Source organism: Pogoniulus pusillus, chromosome 16 (assembly GCF_015220805.1).
Source record: "Pogoniulus pusillus isolate bPogPus1 chromosome 16, bPogPus1.pri, whole genome shotgun sequence".
Lineage (NCBI taxonomy): Eukaryota > Metazoa > Chordata > Aves > Piciformes > Lybiidae > Pogoniulus > Pogoniulus pusillus.
This window is the reverse complement of record NC_087279.1, coordinates 23,146,641-23,165,250: the sequence shown is the minus strand read 5'-3', so window position 1 is coordinate 23,165,250 and position 18,610 is coordinate 23,146,641. Positions and strand designations below refer to the sequence as shown.

General features: G+C 51.6%; 1 protein-coding gene across 1 annotated transcript in view; it reads right to left on the bottom strand.

The window, feature by feature from the left end:
* The window catches only part of SYNPR (synaptoporin), a 197,628-nt gene that overhangs the window by 5,843 nt on the left and 173,175 nt on the right, over positions 1-18,610 (bottom strand). The window contains exon 4 of the mRNA XM_064156996.1: positions 11,695-11,893. Coding sequence (XP_064013066.1) covers positions 11,695-11,893 — 199 coding nt within the window. The remainder of the gene's footprint in view (positions 1-11,694; positions 11,894-18,610) is intronic.

Below are 18,610 nucleotides of genomic sequence, written 5' to 3'. Positions count from 1 at the left end.
TTCCCCCTTGCACAGCAAAGGTACACATGGAGGGAAGGGAAAATGTTCATTAAGAGCACAGCACTTCAAGTTGCTACCCAATGAAAGAAATGATCCCTGGAGAAGATCATTCCCATCTTCTGCAAGCACACCTGACATCTGGGGAGGGAGGTCTCTGCTGTGGGCATGGAGGACACAAGGCTCCATCACGGTGGAAGAGGCACCAGTCAATAAAGCAGCTGCACAAGCAAGCCATGAGGCTTCCTCTGCTCACACGGATGGGATTAAATTCACTGTGCTTGGATGCTTTCCCAAAGGATACAGCCTTCTCTGCTAACAGTGCCACAACTTGCTTTCTGCAGGCCTGTGTCTGCCACCAAGCTTGGAGCTCCTCTGACCTCCCTTCATGCTGCCCAACTGGGCTCTCTGGAAGAGAGGAGCTGACAACTGTCTTAACACCCAGAGGAACTCTGGGTAGGCAGAGCCACACAGCCCAGAGGCATTTTGCATCTCAGAGAGACTTCCAGCAAAAGAAATGAATGCATTTCACATGTCCTAGCAGTAACTGGATGAGAAGTGGACTCCTAGAGGCACCAGGTCAACTGCCAACATTTCATAGAACCACAGAATGCCAGGGGCTGGAGGGGACCTCAAAAGGTCATCTGCTCCAGCCCCCTGCCACCCAGAGCAGATTACACAGGAACCCATCCAGATGGTTCTTGAATACCTCCAGAGAGAGAGACTCCACAACCCCCTGGGCAGCCTGTTCCAGGGTTGTCACCCTTGCAGAGAAAGAATTCTTCCTCAGGCTCACATGGAACCTCCTATACCTCAGCTTCCACTCACTGCCCCTTGTCCTGCCACTGGGCATCACGCAGCAGAGCCTGGCTCCAGCCTCCTGCCACTCACCCTGCACTTCTTTATAAACACAAATGAGGTTCCCCCCTTAGCTGTCTCCTCTCCAAGCTAGAAAGCCCCAGCTGCCTCAGGCTCTCCTCATAAGGATTTCATAAGAATTCCAGATGGTAGGAAAATGAGATATTCACTGAGCTGTGGATCACAATGGGATATGCTCTTAACATGCTCTGAGGCTTGACAGTGTCCTGCCTGGGTACCAAACCCCCACACTGGTTGTGATAATGCAGTAGATAAGGACATACCAGAGTTTTGGGGTATACCTATTTTAAGCCAGGGGAGGTCTAGGCTGGCTGTGAGGAGGAAGTTGTTGTCAGAGAGAGTGATTGGCATTGGAATGGGCTGCCCAGGGAGGTGGTGGAGTCGCCATGCCTGGAGGTGTTGAAGCCAAGCCTGGCTGGGGCACTTAGTGCCATGATCTGGTTGATTGGCTAGGGCTGGGTGCTAGGTTGGGCTGGCTGAGCTTGGAGGTCTCTTCCAACCTGGTTGATTCTATGATTGATTGATTCTACAATTGACTGTTTCTAAGTGCCAAGCAATTCTCTCCCTGTGCCACCACCCTTTTAGACTTCACAAGTTGAATTGAGCTCTGCAGTCAGTGCTCTGGCAATAAAATGAGTGTGTAAGAGCAGATGGAAATTCAAAGCAAAGACAGACAAACTGCCCCAACCTAGCACAATGCAGGAGCTTAAACTTGCCCAGAAGGGGGAAGTTTAAAAGTGGGCAAAGTTCTGCAAGCAGAATGCTAATTGCTAGTAGCTCATGTTTGGTGCTACAAGGTACTGCTAGGAATACTCAGTAACACTGTGCAGTTGTGGGGCTGGTCCTAAAAGGACTGAGTATTTCTTCACTGAAGGGTCATCAAGCGCTGGAACTGGCTGCTCACGGAAGTGGTTATGTCACCATCTCTGGAGGTATTTACAAGTGCAGGTGTAGAATACAGGGACAGGCTAGGGGAAGAGCAGCCAGGAAGAAAGGGACCTGGGGGTACTCGTGGATAGTAGCTGCACATAAGGCAGCAGTGTGCCCAGGTGGGCAGCAGAGCCAATGGCATCCTGGGCTGGCTCAGGAGCAGTGTGGGCAGTAGGACAAGGGAGGTTCTTGTGCCCCTGTGCTCAGCACTGCTCAGGCCACACCTTGAGTGCTGTGCCCAGTTCTGGGCTCCTCCATTCAAGAGAGATGTTGAAGTGCTGGAAGGTGTTTGGAGAAGGGCAGCAAGGCGGGGGAGGGTCCTGGAGCACAGCCCTGTGAGGAGAGGCTGAGGGAGCTGGGGGTGTGCAGCCTGCAGAAGAGGAGGCTCAGGGCAGACCTCATTGCTGTCTGCAGCTGCCTTGAGGGAGGCTGTAGCCAGGTGGGGTTGGTCTCTTCTGCCAGGCAAGCAGCAACAGAACAAGGGGACACAGTCTCAAGCTGTGCTGGGGGAGGTCTAGGCTGGATGTTGTTAGGAAGTTGTTGTCAGAGAGAGTGATTGGCATTGGAATGGGCTGCCCAGGGAGGTGGTGGAGTTGCTGTCCCTGGAGGTGTTGAAGCCAAGCCTGGCTGGGGCACTTAGTGCCATGGTCTGGTTGACTGGCTAGGGCTGGGTGCTAGGTTGGCCTGGATGAGCTTGGAGGTCTCTTCCAACCTGGTTGATTCTATGCTTCTATGACATGGTTCAGGGTGGACTTGGCAGTGGCAGTTGGACTCAGTGACCTTAGAGGTAGTTTCCAACCTAAGAGATTCTATGACTCCAAATTACTTCTCAGGTCTGGTTTTCTCCATCGTCCAGTCTGCTCTAACTTCCTCTCACTCCCCTGCTCTGAGGTGTCCACACACTGCACCTCACTCAATCCTGCCCTCTCTGCTGCCAGCTCCCCTTTCGGAGACCAAAGCCTTTTATACAGGAACACCCCAAAACTGGAAAGTCTGACTGAGTGCAAGCAGCACAGCAAGCCACGAAGGAAAGCTCACACAGTGGGACTTGGAGAAGAAACTGCCCAGCCCAGCCAGCAGCCAGCAGCTTGCCCTGCAGATAGGGCAGGAAGGCTAAGGAAACACCAGGACTCTTTCAGAAGGTGCTCTCACCCAGGCTACACTGCCAGAACTGGGCTCCTGGAGGATTTGCTCCATCTCCTTCACACCGTGTAAGGTGCAGAGTATCTGACTAGAGCAAACCTGTGCCTGCCTCTTTGTTCTGAACCTTTGCTACCCTCCAGCTTAGGCTGGAGCTTGAACCTCTCTTGTTCTCAAGTGGGTCTAGGTCTCTGTCTGCACATTTTCACAGCTCTGGGTGGAACAGAGTTACAAGATAACGACATGCTGCAAATATAAACGAATCTCAAGCTCAGCTATTCTGTGGCTCAATGTCTACCTGGGGAATTTCTGCTTGGTAATTAAAGCCAGAGTGCCTGCACACTAAAGCAAACCATGCATTGGAATGTTTAACATCCCCATGGCACGGGAGGGCATTTATTTTCCCTTTGAAACAAAGTCATTGTTGTAGCTGCTCTGCTGAAACGGTGCCTGCAGATCTCTTCAGTGTGCATTCTTGCAGGCTTACGCCGCACTCCTCATTGCAAAGTGTCTTTCTCAGACCCTAGCTGAGATCCTTTGGGCTGCCTACAGGTGCCTTTGGGAAGAAGGCAAAACAGGAACGTGTGGGAGAAAGCAGAAAGCAAGATTTGAACAGCTGCTGAATATCCAAGGGGTTAGGAATGGTAGGACTTTTAGTGCTTGATCTTGCCACACTGGAACGTAAGCCCCGGGTTCAGTAGGGTGTAAGTGGAAAAGTATCACAGTATCACAGTATTGTCAGGGTTGGAAGAGACCTCACAGATCATCAAGTCCAACCCTTTACCACAGAGCTCAAGGCCAGACCATGGCACCAAGTGCCACGTCCAGTCCTGCCTTGAACAGCTCCAGGGACGGCGACTCCACCACCTCCCCGGGCAGCCCATTCCAGTGCCCAATGACTCTCTCAGGGAAGAACTTTCTCCTCACCTCCAGCCTAAATCTCCCCTGGTGCAGCCTGAGGCTGTGTCCTCTTGTTCTGGTGCTGGCCACCTGAGAGAAGAGAGCAACCTCCTCCTGGCCACAACCTCCCCTCAGGTAGTTGTAGACAGCAATAAGGTCTCCCCTGAGCCTCCTCTTCTCCAGGCTAACCAATCCCAGCTCCCTCAGCCTCTCCTCGTAGGGCTGTGCTCAAGGCCTCTCCCCAGCCTCGTTGCCCTTCTCTGGACACGCTCAAGCATCTCAATGTCCCTCCTAAACTGGGGGGCCCAGAACTGAACACAGCACTCAAGGTGTGGTGTAACCAGTGCAGAGTACAGGGGCAGAATGACCTCCCTGCTCCTGCTGGCCACACCATTCCTGATGCAGGCCAGGATGCCACTGGCTCTCTTGGCCACCTGGGCACACTGCTGGCTCATATTCAGGCAGGTATCAATCAGCACCCCCAGATCCCTCTCTGGCTGCTCTCAGCCACTCCCACCCCAGCCTGTATCTCTGCATGGGGTTGTTGTGGCCAAAGTGCAGCACCCTGCACTTGGAGCTATTGAATGCCATGAGTTAAGTAACACAGAGAGTCCAAACGACCTTAGAGGATGTTGCAACAGATGAAACTATGTAAAGCATGATCTTGGGGTTTTGTTAATCCTTGCTTATCCAGTTGCTAAGGTACGAGGTCTGTCTGGATGTCTGCATTGAGGTCTGTACAATCAAGAGAACTCAGCTGGCACCAAGCTGCTCCCCGTCTCTCCGTCACAGCACAAGGAGGGAGCTTTGGAGAGCCTGAAGTATGTGTTACCAGAAAAACAAAATCATCTTGTTGCCTTTTTCAAGTGGAAACTTACTTTATTGAGTTTGCCAAAAATACCTTGTGGGCACAGTTTTATGTTTTAGAATAGAACTGTGAATGACTTTTCCTTCTGTGGCAGCTGAAGCATTCCTCCTTGCTACCGCGCTACTGGCTCTTGCAGAGTGTCTGTCTTTGGAGGGGGCAGTCACTGAGAGTGGCTTAAGCCTCCCAAGCACAACTTTGGATCCCCCAGGGTCCACCACAATCTGATGCAGCCAAAAGCACCTGCAGAAGCTGCTTGTTGGCCCAGAACAGAGCTACATTTCATCTGCTCCCACGCAGCCAGTGGCTCCGGCAGCCCCTGGGGTGCTGCTAACAGGTGCAGCCTGTGCCCTGCACTGCTTCCCAGCCAACGTAGTCCAAGTTTGGTGTCACAGCCCTGAGCTCTTCTGCTTGAAAATATGCAAAACTTCATCTCTGGCCTGGCTGGATGGCTCCTGGTACACCTGCCAGGCTCACACTGCCTCTTCCCTTGCTAAACTGCTTCAGCTTCCACACAGGGCTTTCAGTGCCACTCCTCAACCACTTCCATCCACTAACACTCATGCCACAAAACCTTTGGATTTAACAAAACCTTCTCATCCACTTACAGCATAGAAGAGAGCATCATCAAAGCCTGTAACCTTCTCAGCCAGAGCCTGTCTAGCCCAGCAGCACTGCCAAAAGGTTTCAGGTGCAGCCATGCAGGAGCAGAGGGATCCTTCTTTACCCCACATAGGGACAAACAAGTCAGGGGGTTTGCTTTCAGTCACAACCAGTCTAAAAACTCAAGAACCAGCCCAGCAAGTGCCATAGCCCCAGCCTGGGAAAGTGGCCAACAGCAGGCTGCTGCAGGCAGTGAACACCTTCCTACAGTGGCATTTTAGCTCTTTTATTTTGGTTTGAACAAGGTCCTACCCCAGATTTCCTGACAAATGAAGCTCTGAAAGAATTACATGATCCTTTTAATGGTGAATGCAAACTTGTTTCTGGCAGGGATGTGCAGAGCCCTTTGGGAATTACTGGCCTGGACAGCAAGGTCATCGTGGCTCGTGTTTCAAAAGGGAGATGACAGCAGCAGGCTGAAACAGCTCTTCAAAATGCAAAGAATTATTCAGGTTGTTCATCATTTCCTTTTGAACTGCAATGGATTCAGTCTTTGTTTTACATGGTTTTGTTTTGTTGGTTTTGGGTTTTTTTTTTTCATTCTTTTTCTATCTACCTTCCAGAAAGCCAGACAAAGGGAAGGGAATAAAACAGGTTTAATCAAAGACACCTTCAAAGAGTAGACTGGGACTGTACTTAATTTACTTGGTCCCTAAGAATCATGGAATCAACCAGGTTGGAAGAGACCTCCAAGCTCAGCCAGCCCAACCTAGCACCCAGCCCTAGACAAGCAACCAGACCATGGCCCCAGCCAGGCTTGGCTTCAACACCTCCAGGCACAGACACTCCACCACCTCCCTGGGCAGCCCATTCCAATGCCAATCACTCTCTCTGACAACAACTTCCTCCTAACATCCAGCCTAGACCTACCCTGGCACAACTTCAGATTGTTGCTGCTTGCCTGGCAGAAGAGCCCAACCCCACCTGGCTACAGCCTCCCTTCAGCTAGTTGCAGACAGCAATGAGCTCTGCCCTGAGCCTCCTCTGCTGCAGGCTGCACACCCCCAGCTCCCTCAGCCTCTCCTCACAGGGTTTGTGTTCCAGGCCCCTCCCCAGCTTTGTCACCCTTCTCTGGACACCTTCCAGCACCTCAACATCTCTCTTGACTTGAGGAGCCCAGAACTGGACACAGCACTCAAGGGGTGGCCTGAGCAGTGCTGAGCACAGGGGCAGAAGAACCTCCCTTGTCCTGCTGGCCACACTGCTCCTGAGCCAGCCCAGGATGCCATTGGCTCTGCTGCCCACCTGGGCACTGCTGCCTCATCTTCAGCTACTATCTACCAGCACCCCCAGGTCCCTCTCTACATGGCTGTTCTCAGCCACTCTGTCCCCAGCCTGTAGTGCTGCTTGGGGTTGTTGTGGCCAAAGTGTAGCCTGTCCATGCATGGCCTCTCCATGGCCCTAGCAAGGCAGTGGCAATGGCTTGCTACTGAAAGCCCCATGGGAAGGGCTGGCTTCCACTCCATCACAGATGAGTAACACAGCCATGGCCCTTTGTGATCCACAGGAAGACTTTGATTCCCAAAAGCTGACAGGCAACATTAGCCACAGACATGGTCCACTGCACAGTGAATAAAAGGCACCAGTGCCATCCAAACACTTGTGGAAGGAGTTAACTGCTTCTGGTGGAAATCCTTCCTTGCCTCTCCTGATGGAAATGCTTCCTTGCCATGATGTCTCATTTCACACTGCACATTAAAGTATTGTTGCTCGGTTGAAATGGTGCTTCAATGAGGTCCCTGCACACGCAGCTGCCTTGCCCTCTACCTGCATACACAAGGCAAAAGTGCAATATCTCCATCTGAAACGTTCTCTGTGCCTTTCTGCTGCCTTAGTGGTCATTACATTCTTTACAGTCATATCTGCTGCACCCAGGCAGGCTGCTGCCAGCTGGGAATGCACTCGTGGTGCTCTGGCTGCCTCTGGAAGGCTTCTTTGGGATTTGTAGAAAGAAATATTTTAACATTTCAAGTGAGTCTTCCCCTCCTCTCTCCACTTCTCCTGTCATGCTCACTTTTCAGACCCTGAAGTTTGGTCAGGAGGAAAGCCAGCCAGCTCTGAGAGGGTGCCACTTAAAGGCAGATGTCATCCCAGACTGAGCACATGTCAAGCCAAAAGGAAGCACGAGGAGGAACATGGGAATGGGCTGGAATACAAAATTGTGATCAGGCACTGTAGGAGAAGCAAGGATAGATGAAACTCTCATCTTCCAGCTCTCCACTAAGAGAGAAAAAACTGGTAGTCTGAAAAGGGTGTCTAAGCACAGATCCTGCCTGATGATGAAAAGGAGCCAGGGCTGCTTGGCCTCCTGTGCTGACATGTGCTGGGGGCTATGCCTGGAGTCGAGCATGCAGAGAGCTCCTCAGATTTCTGCAGTACTCACAGAGCCACAGAACCACAGAACCATAGAGCCACAGAACCACAGAACCACAGAGCCACAGAACCACAGAACCACAGAACCACAGAACCACAGAACCACAGAATCACAGAATCACAGAATCACAGAGCCACAGAGCCACAGAACCACCGAACCACAGAGCCACAGAACCACAGAACCACAGAGCCACAGAATCACAGAACCACAGAGCCACAGAACCACAGAGCCACAGAACCACAGAACCACAGAACCACAGAATCACAGAACCACAGAACCACAGAACCACAGAATCACAGAATCACAGAACCACAGAACCACAGAACCACAGAGCCACAGAGCCACAGAACCACAGAACCACAGAACCACAGAGCCACAGAGCCACAGAACCACAGAACCATAGAGCCACAGAACCACAGAACCACAGAATCACAGAACCACAGAACCACAGAACCACAGAATCACAGAACCACAGAACCACAGAGCCACAGAACCACAGAACCACAGAATCACAGAACCACAGAACCACAGAACCACAGAACCATAGAGCCACAGAACCACAGAACCACAGAGCCACAGAACCACAGAGCCACAGAACCACAGAATCACAGAATCACAGAACCACAGAACCACAGAACCACAGAAACATAGAACCACAGAACCACAGAACCACAGAACCATAGAGCCACAGAGCCACAGAATCACAGAAGCACAGAAGCACAGAACCACAGAACCACAGAACCACAGAACCATAGAGCCACAGAACCACAGAACCACAGAGCCACAGAACCACAGAACCACAGAACCACAGAACCACAGAACCACAGAACCACAGAACCACAGAACCATAGAACCACAGAGCCACAGAACCACAGAACCATAGAGCCACAGAGCCACAGAATCACAGAAGCACAGAACCACAGAAGCACAGAATTTCTTAGCTTGGCAAAGCCCTTCAACACCATCAAGTCCCATCATTAGTTTCACACTGACAAGTCCTTGACTAAACTAAACCCCTCAGCACAACATCTCAGCACCAGGAATCACTATGCTTGGAAAGGACCACAAGGGTCATCCAGTCCAACCTTCATCCCAGCAGCCTTCATTGCTAGAGCACAGCCTCAAGCACCACATCCACTCTCTTAAACACCTCCAGGGGTGGCAACTCTTCTTTAGGAGGAACAATCTGATCTGATCTGATCTCAGTGTGATCTTGCTGGGCACATCAGTTCAGCATAGCACCTGGCTGCAGCTGGAGGATGCAGCACCTGCCTCCTTTACACAAGGTGTAATACCCCCGGGGTGAGCCCTGCAGCCAGGGAAAGCTGCTTTTCACTCTGAGTTTGCTCTTGGCCTTTGAATTCTGCCTGGCTACAGCTGCTTGCTTGCAGCTGCCAGGAGCTCTGCATCTCCACAGTACAATAGGACTCACACTCTGTCCCTGTCCAGCTGTGGTGCTGCATCATTGCACTGGGCAGTCCTCCAGGGAGAGCAGCAAAGATGTGGTCCAAGTGAAAAAGAGGTTTTTTTCTCTCACAGTGCCCAACACAGAGCTGGCAATGCAAAGCAGATGCTGGAGCATGTGACAGATGGGACTCTCCCCTCCTGGCAAGTGTAAGCTAAGCATAGCCTTCAGCCACTTCCCACCAGCACTCATCAGCAGGAGCTGCTTTTAGAGAGTCACACAATTGTCAGGGTGGAAGGGTCATCAAAGATCATCCAGTTCCATCCCCATAGGCAAGGACAAGGACACCTCACACTAGATCAGGCTGCCCAGAGCCACATCCAGCCTGGCCTTAAAACCATCCAGGGATGAGGCTTCCACCACCTCCCTGGGCAACCTGGTCCAGTGTCTCACCACCCTCATGGTGGAGAACTTCCCCTCCTCTAGCTTGGATCCATTCCCCCCAGTCCTATCACTACCTGACACCCTAAAAAATCCCTTACCAGCTTCCTTGCAGGCCCCCTTCAGATAATGAAAGGGCACAGCAAGGTCTCCTCAGAGCCTTCTTCTCTCCAAACCGAACAACCCCAACTCTCTCAGCCCGTCCTCGTAAGAGATGCTCTACACTCTAGGACAAACTCAGAAACTTTGTCACATTCTGAACAAATTCAGTAGTTTTGCTTGGCTTAAAGGCTGAGAAATTACCAAGAGAGGCTTTGGTATCAAGAGACTTAAACTGAACCTAAATTGCAGTCTACTACACAGAACAGACTCAATCAATGCCAGGTGAGTGCTGCAGAGGAGTGCAGTCTGCATCCCAGACAAGGGCAAAGAGCCACATCCTAACCTGGCATATCAATGTTATCTTTCTCTTCCCTTTTGCTGTTTCTACACAGGATAATGTTCTTGGGCAGAAGAAAGAATTGTTTTCCACAAGGAAATGAAAATGGCAGCTCTCTGCAACTAATGTTTTGACGAGGCAGTTTGAAATGAGGCATTGCTTGATAGCAGCTGAATCATGCAGGAACAAGGCACTTTGTTTATGTACTGTTCTAAAGGGACCTTTTCATCTTGCCTGTTTCTGCCCCTCTGTGAAGATTTCCTCACCATTTTCTAGAGAGAGACAGGAAAGGTCCCAGCAAACACCCAGATGAAGAGGATTAATTTCCTTTGATGTGGAATGAGAACTTTCCCTTAGAATCCTAGAATCACAGAATCAAGCAGCTTGGAAGAGACCTCCAAGCACATCCAGCCCAACCTAGCACCCAGCCCTAGACAAGCAACCAGACCATGGCACTAAGTGCCCCAGCCAGGCTTGGCTTCAACACCTCCAGGCACAGCAACTCCACCACCTCCCTGGGCAGCCCATTCCAATGCCAATCACTCTCTCTGCCAGGAACTTCCTCCTCACATCCAGCCTAGACCTGCCCTGGCATGATTTGAGGCTGTGTCCTCTTGTTCTATTGCTGGTTGTCTGGCAGAAGAGACTGGGCTCTAAACTCCTGGCATGAAGGACCAGAGCTTGGACAGACAACAGTCTTGCTGTTCCAATGCCAATCACTCTCTCTGCCAACAACTTCCTCCTAACATCCAGCCTAGACCTGCCCTGCCACAACTTCGCACTGTGTCCCCTTGTTCTGTTGCTGCTTGCCTGGCAGAAGAGCCCAACCCCACCTGGCTACAGCCTCCCTTCATATCTTATTCAGCAGTGTAGTTTCTCCCCCTGTGGCTGCAGCATGTAAGCCATAGAATCATATAATCATATAATCAACCAGGTTGGAAGAGACCTCCAAGCTCAGCCAGTCCAACCTAGCACCCAGCCCTATCCAATCAACCAGACCATGGCACTAAGTGCCTCATCCAGGCTTTTCTTGAAGACCCCCAGGGACGGTGCCTCCACCACCTCCCTGGGCAGCCCATTCCAATGCCAATCACTCTCTCTGTGAAGAACTTCTTCCTAACATCCAGCCTATACCTACCCTGGCACAACTTGAGACTGTGTCCCCTTGTTCTATTGCTGGTTACCTGGGAGAAGAGGTCACCCCCACCTGGCTACAATGTCCCTTCAGGCAGTTGTAGACAGTAATAAGATCACCCCTGAGCCTCCTCTTCTCCAGGCTAAACAGGCCCAGCTCCCTCAACTTCTCCTCATAGGGTTTGTGCTCCAGGCCCCTCACCAGCTTCGTTGCCCTTCTCTGGACATGTTCCAGCACCTCAACATCTTTCTTGAATTGAGGGGCCCAGAACTGGACACAGTACTCAAGGTGTGGTCTGACCAGTGCTGAGTACAGGGGAAGAATAACCTCCCTTGTCCTGCTGGCCACAGGTACTGTGGTTTCCAGTATGCCTTTCTCGTTAGGGTTTCAGTGTGTAAGCTGTACCTGGAGAGGGGCACCCATGTGTGAGAGCATTCCCTGGTCCCTAAAGAATGCACTGGAAGGATGCCACAGGCTCCAGCCCCAAGCAGGAGGTGAAGGGCTAAGGCTGCAAAAGCACACTTACAATGAGAGGCCCCCTGTTGTTCTCACGGTACTTGTTCTGGAAGAAGATATAGACCACGGTGGCCGCCAGCGAGTAGAGGAAGGCGAAGACTGCGATGGTGACGAAGAACTCTGCTGAAGAGGAGAAGTCCCCTATCAAGGAGAGCTTTTCTCGGCGCTTGCCTTCACAGGTGGGAACGTCAAAATCCACCTCATGCAACCTGGAAAACATCCCCAAGAGCAGGAGGTGAAGCATAGGAAAAGGAAACCGTTACCTGAATGCATATGCAAACACATTGGCTCTGCCTCCCCGTCTCAGTGCCTGTGTGCATGCATCTCCTGCTTGAGTAGAATAGAATAGAATAGAATCAACCAGGTTGGAAGAGACCTCCAAGCTCATCCAGGCCAACCTAGCACCCAGCCCCATCCAGTCAACCAGATCATGGCACTAAGTGCCTCAGCCAGGCTTTGCTTCAACACCTTCAGGGACAGCTACTCCAGCACCTCCCTGGGCAGCCCATTCCAATGCCAATCACTCTCTCTGACAACAACTTCCCCCTAACATCCAGCCTAGACCTCCCCTGACACAACTGGAGACTGTGTCCCCTTGTTCTGTTGCTGCTTGCCTGGCAGAAGAGACCAACCCCACCTGGCTACAGCCTCTCTTGAGGTAGCTGCAGACAGCAATGAGCTCTGCCCTGAGCCTCCTCTTCTGCAGGCTGCACACCCCCAGCTCCCTCAGCCTCTCCTCACAGGGCTGTGCTCCAGGCCCCTCACCAGCTTTGTCGCTCTTCTCTGGACCCCTTCCAGCACCTCAACATCTCCCTTGAATGGAGGAGCCCAGAACTGGCCACAGCACTCAAGGTGTGGCCTGAGCAGTGCTGAGTACAGTAACTTGCCCTACAAGTGGTGGCTGAGCTGCTCTTCAGAATGGCCTGTACATGTGAGGTGACTTCCATGTGAGCATCTAGGTGAGACTGAGGAGCTGAACGCATCTTTTAATCACTCTCAGAGGAAAGTTGATGTTCTAATGGTTTTGTACAACCTTCCCTTCCTCTCTGGGGTTTTGCCATGGCAACAAGTCAGAAAGGATAACAAGAGAAACAATTTGATTCTCGAATTCTCACAATCAAGGTGACAGAAAGCAGACCTTATCCTTTATATTAAGGCCATGTAAGCTCCCAAACACACATATTCCAACTGTGTAATGTAAAACAGCTTAGTGCACAGCTACCTGTGGCTGTTAGCCCATGGGACTAAAAGCTTTCAAAAACAAACTGCAGCAGAAGTACACATCTTGGGTCACACAGTCTGCATGCTCTGGTTTAAGCCATCATAGAATCAGTCAGGGTTGGAAGGGACCACAAGGAGCAGCCAGTTCCAACCTTCCTGCCATGCCCAGGGACACCCTACCCTAGAGCAGGCTGCCCACAGCCTCAGCCAGCCTGGCCTCAAACACCTCCAGCCATGGGGCCTCAACCACCTCCCTGGGCAACCCATTCCAGCCTCTCACCACTCTCATGCTCAACAACTTCCTCCTCACCTCCAGCCTCACTCTCCCCACCTCCAACTTTGCTCCATTCCCCCCAGTCCTGGCACTCCCTGAGAGCCTCAAAAGTCCCTCCCCAGCTTTTTTTGTAGGCTCCCTTCAGATCCTGGCAGGCCACAAGAAGGTCACCTGGGAGCCTCCTCTGCTCCAGCCTGCACAGCCCCAACTCTTTCAGTCTGTGCTCACAGCAGAGCTCCTGCAGCTCTCTGAGCGTCCTCCTGGCCCTGCTCTGGACACACTCCAGAATCTCCACATCCCTCTTGTTATAGAGGCTCCAGAACTGGATGTAGTACTCCAGGTGGGGTCTCAGCAGAGCACAGCAGAGGGGGAGAATCCCCTCCCTGGCCCTGCTGGCCACACTTCTCCTGCTGCAGCCCAGGCTCTGCTTGGCTCTCTGGGCTGCAAGTGCACACTGCTGGCTCCTGTTGAGCTTCTCGTCCAGCAGCACCCCCAAGTCCCTCTCCTCAGGGCTGCTCTCCAGCCACTCACTGCCCAGCCTGGATTGGTGCTTGGTATTGCCTTGACCCAGCTGCAGGACCTTGCACTTGGTCTTGTTGAACTTCATGAGGTTGGCTTGTGCCCACCTCTGCAGCCTGTGCAGGTCTCTCTGGATGGATCCCTGCCCTCCAGCCTGGCTGCTGCACCACACAGCTTGGTGAATCACAGCCCTGCCCTTGCATTCATGCACTGCTTGCAATCAGTGACAGAGCTAACAGGTCTGTGGTTCCCTGTGCCAGACCTGTCTTTGCTCTAATAATTTTAATTAGATTGAATTCAGAAAGAAAAGGCATCCTTGGAGGGGTTCCTTTGACAAGCCCTGTTGCATGTCCCAGATTAGCCTCAGTGAGGACACAGTGTCTGACCCTGTTTTACTCTGTGCAAGGCGAGTGGTGGGGCGAAGGGCAGCAGCAAGTTTAGAGCAACAGCTGAAGCTAGGATCTAGTGGAGGGAAAGGAGGAGACCTTCTGGGAGACATTCCTCTGCTCAAGGGCAATTGTTGTGTTCAACAGTGAGCCAAGGGCAACAGCAGTCAGGAATATATGACTAAATGAAAAGTTGTGGTCCCTGGAGGAAAACAAAGCACCTGCAGCAGAAATGTCAGAGAGGGATTGAACGCTCGCTGGAGAGCTGCCTGACTTTTGGCTTCTCCTGCTCCAACCTAAACGTACCCGAGTGTGTGGGCAGAACCTTTTCATCCGTGCTTGATGCAGAACAGTGGTTATTTGCCTCAGGCATTCTCTTCCCTGAGCTTCTGTGACTGTGGTAGTGGTGGGATGGAAACAAGGAACGCATCTGCCTAGAGACTGCGGAGACAGCAGCGGCTGAGTTGCCTCCCTGTGCAAACATGGCAAGGGCTGAGGAAAACAGCACCAGAGCCACCCCAGTGCTCAGATCACACCATTTCCTGGCTGGGCTTCACAGCCTCCTGGCATAGGTGTGCACACACTTGTGGGCAGGACTTACTGCTCTTTCCTAAAGTGGGCAAAAAACCAGGGCTAAGGAAGATTGCTTAGCGCCTGCCGTGCCAGCTCTGTAGCCTGCAGAGAAAGTGGCTCTGTTTGATCCACCACCAGGACTGTGTAAAGGTGTAAAATGCATGATTTGCACATGCAGAAAAGAACTATCTTTCTCTTTCCTTATGCACAGCTGCCTGGGTGTTGTATTGACACAGCACTGGGGTTCTGGATCAGTGACAAACTTGGTGCCATTCCGCTTTCCCCAGGGGAATGAGATGCTCTACAGCCACAGGCTGCACTCACAGCCAGTGAGAATTTACAGGCACAGAACACAATGCATATCTACAAAGTATATTTAGAATCACAGAACCAGTCAGGGTTGGAAGGGACCAGAAGGATCAGCCAGTTCCAACCCCCCTGACAACAGCAGGGACACCCTACCCTAGAGCAGGCTGCACACAGCCTCAGCCAGCCTGGCCTCAAACACCTCCAGCCATGGGGCCTCAACCACTTCCCTGGGCAACCCATTCCAGCCTCTCACCACTCTCCTGCTCAACAACTTCCTCCTCACATCCAGCCTGAACCTCCCCACCTCCAGCTTCACTCCATTCCCCCCACACCTGGCACTCCCTGACAGCCTCAAAAGTCCCTCCTCAGCTTTTTTGTAGCCCCCTTCAGATATTGGAAGGCCACAAGGTCACCTGGGAGCCTCCTCTGCTCCAGAATGAACAGCCCCAACTCTTTCAGTCTGTCCACACAGCAGAGGTGCTGCAGCCCTCTGAGCATCCCCCTGGCTCTTCTCTGGACATGCTCCAGCACATCCAATCCTCTTCAAGTCTTCTCTCCACAGCCTGGGGCTGAGTCCAAGACAGGTTTTGTCTTCTACCCAGCCCATGGGGCTGCAGTCCAGGGCAGGAGAACACCTGAACCAGTGCAGGGGATTGATTGCCCTGTGCTCCTGTCCATGGGCAGATGCAGGTGTCCCCATTGGCCCAGTCTTTGCAGTGCAAAAGCAATCAAGGTCAAGGGCTTTATTTATTTATACTCCCTCTCAAACCACCAAATGCTCCATTAGTATTTTCTGGTTCTTAACTAGCCACGTTTGCTGTGTCACAATGACCACAGGCAGGTACCACAGCTGCCTTTTAAGGGCCCTGCTGCTGGTGTGTGGTATTGGCTTTCCCAGCTGAGCTCTGGCCCCTCATAGGGAAGCCAGGCTTTGCAGCAGCGACAGGAGATCCATGATTTTAGCTTATCATCCCACACTGCAAACAGCCTTGGGGGAACTGCCTGGACCTCACATTGCTTGCACTGAAATCATAGAATCATAAAATCAACCAGGTTGGAAGAGACCTCCAAGATCATTCACTCCAACTTAGCACCCAACCTGTCCAATCAACCAGACCATGGCACTAAGTGCCCCAGCCAGGCTTGGCTTCAACACCTCCAGGGACAGCAACTGCACCACCTCCCTGGGCAGCCCATTCCAATGCCAATCACTCTCTCTGCCAACAACTTACTCCTAACATCCAGCCTAGACCTCCCCTGGCACAACTTGGGGCTGTGCCCCTGTGATGGTTTGGGTATTACCCACTCCCCCCCACACTTTGGAAATCACCCAGACTAGACTCAGCCAGCTCTGGACATTGAATGAAGCTTATATTTACAGCTAGCACAATAGACAAGCAGATAGTTACAGTATAGACAGTTAGAGACAGAGATAGACAAGGTAAAAGGTAATGCAGAAACACAACAGCCCTCCCAGAAACCTGAGTCCCCAGGAGGGGCTCCCAACCACCCTTCCACCTTCTCCCACCCCTCTACCTTACCCCAGATGTTGCCTTGTGCCCAAGAAAGAATGGAGGCTCAGACAGGGGGGTTAGGAAGCAGGTCAGTTAATCAAGTTAGGTTAGAGAGAGAAACGCATCTCAAAACCCAGACAGAGAGCAACTCCCAACTACCTTATCTGTGTTTGGATTCTTGCTCTTATACCTCTCAGCAAGCCTGTGAGTGAAGTAGACATCACCATTGCTTCCCTTTCATAGCCTGCAATCTAGTTCTTCTCACCAAAACATTCTAGCTAGCTTCAAACCAGCACAGTCCCCTTGTTCTGTTGCTGCTTGCCTGGCAGAAGAGCCCAACTCCACCTGGCCACAGCCTCCCTTCAGGTAGTTGTAGACAGCAATGAGATTGTCCCTGAGCCTCCTCTTCTCCAGGCTGCACACCCCCAGCTCCCCCAGCCTTGAAACGAGCTACATTAAATCCAATCAAATTGCTTTGAAGGGTGGGAAAACCCCAAACCCAACAACAAAAAGCAAGGCAAGTCTGTATGCATTTTATCATGTAAAACACATCCTTAGAGTGGCTGGTTGTGTTTTTTCCTTCCCTGGACTCCTGAAATAGCACACTGGGCAACCCACAGTGTTGTAAGTAGCAGTTCATACTCCTGAGCATACCCAACATGCCAGCATGATCTAGGGTAGGGTGTCCCTGCCCCTGGCAGGAGGCTTGGAACTGGCTGATCCTTGTGGTTCCTTCCAACCCTGACTGATTCTATGACTCTATAAATAACTCGAGGAATGTTTCTACTAAGGTTGAGCCTGGGAGTTGCTGCCCACTCCCTGCCCCTCTGACTGGCCTCAGTCACCACAGCCTCACCCAGTCTAGCCACCACCAACTAACCAGCCCTTTTGAAACACAGTAAAGTAGCTGAGATCACTTTCCACTTCTATTCACTGCTTTTCTGGCTGCACCTTTAGCTCTGACTCTAAATAAGCCAGGAAAAGGTGTTCATAGCATTCATATTAACATCTCACTTGTATCATCCCAGCAGTGTTTTTCTGGCCAAGCATCTGTCAGGGACACCAGATCAGAGAAATCTTCTTCCACCAAGTTATTTTTGCTCCCTTGCTTTTCTTTTTAGATTCCCCTAGCCTCTAAGATGATGTGCAGTAATTGGTGCCTCTTGTGGCCACCTCACCTCTGCCCAAACTATCGAGATCTCAGTTGTGCCAAGTGCCCTAAAATAGACCATGATTCAGAGCTGTGATGAGGAGATGCTGGCAGGGAAGAGAGGCAAGGGAGCCAAGCCTCGAGGTGATGAGGGTGGATTCACACTTCACAAGGTACATCTGAAAAGTTTCCTTTAAGCAGGGGAGGATCAGTGCCAGACAATTCAGTTTCCCTGATCGAAGCCTCTCTGATCTGGAATGGCATCTCCGAAGGAAGCTCTGATTTCTCCATCAGTGTTGCTGACTCAGCCTTTCTGGGGGCAGGATGGCTTGGGGATGACTCACAAAAAGTTAATTGTCTCTACCTCTGCCTCCCACTTTTTGATGCAATTCTACCTCTTCTGCTTCTTACTTCCTCTGGCTTACTCTTATCTTCCCTTATCTCTCATTCTTTGCCTCGCCTTTTCCCTCAAGTCATGCTTGGCTGGTGTCTTCCTTCTGCTGCTTTTCCATTTCTAACATCAACCCTCATTTCACCTTTGCCTTCCTTCACCTTTGTCTTCATTCATAGATGACACCAAGCTGTGTGGGAGAGTTGATTTGCTAGAGGGCAAGGATCCATCCAGAGAATCACAGAAACATAGAATCAACCTCCAAGATCATCCAGCCCAACCTAGCACCCAGCCCTAGCCATTCAACTAGACCATGGCACTAAGTGCCTCATTAGAGGGACTTGGGCAGGCTGCAGAGGTGTGCCCAGGCCAATATCATGACATTCAACAAGGCCAAGTGTAAGGTCTTGCACATACGTGGGTGCAATCCCAAGCACAGCTCCAGGCTGGGTGGGGAATGTCTGACAGCAGCCCTGAGGAACAGCCCCTGGGGGTCTGGGCTGATGCAAAGCTCAACAGGAGCCTGCAGTGTGAGTGCACAACCCTGTGCTGGGCTGCAGCAAGAGCAGTGTGGGCAGCAGGGCAAGGG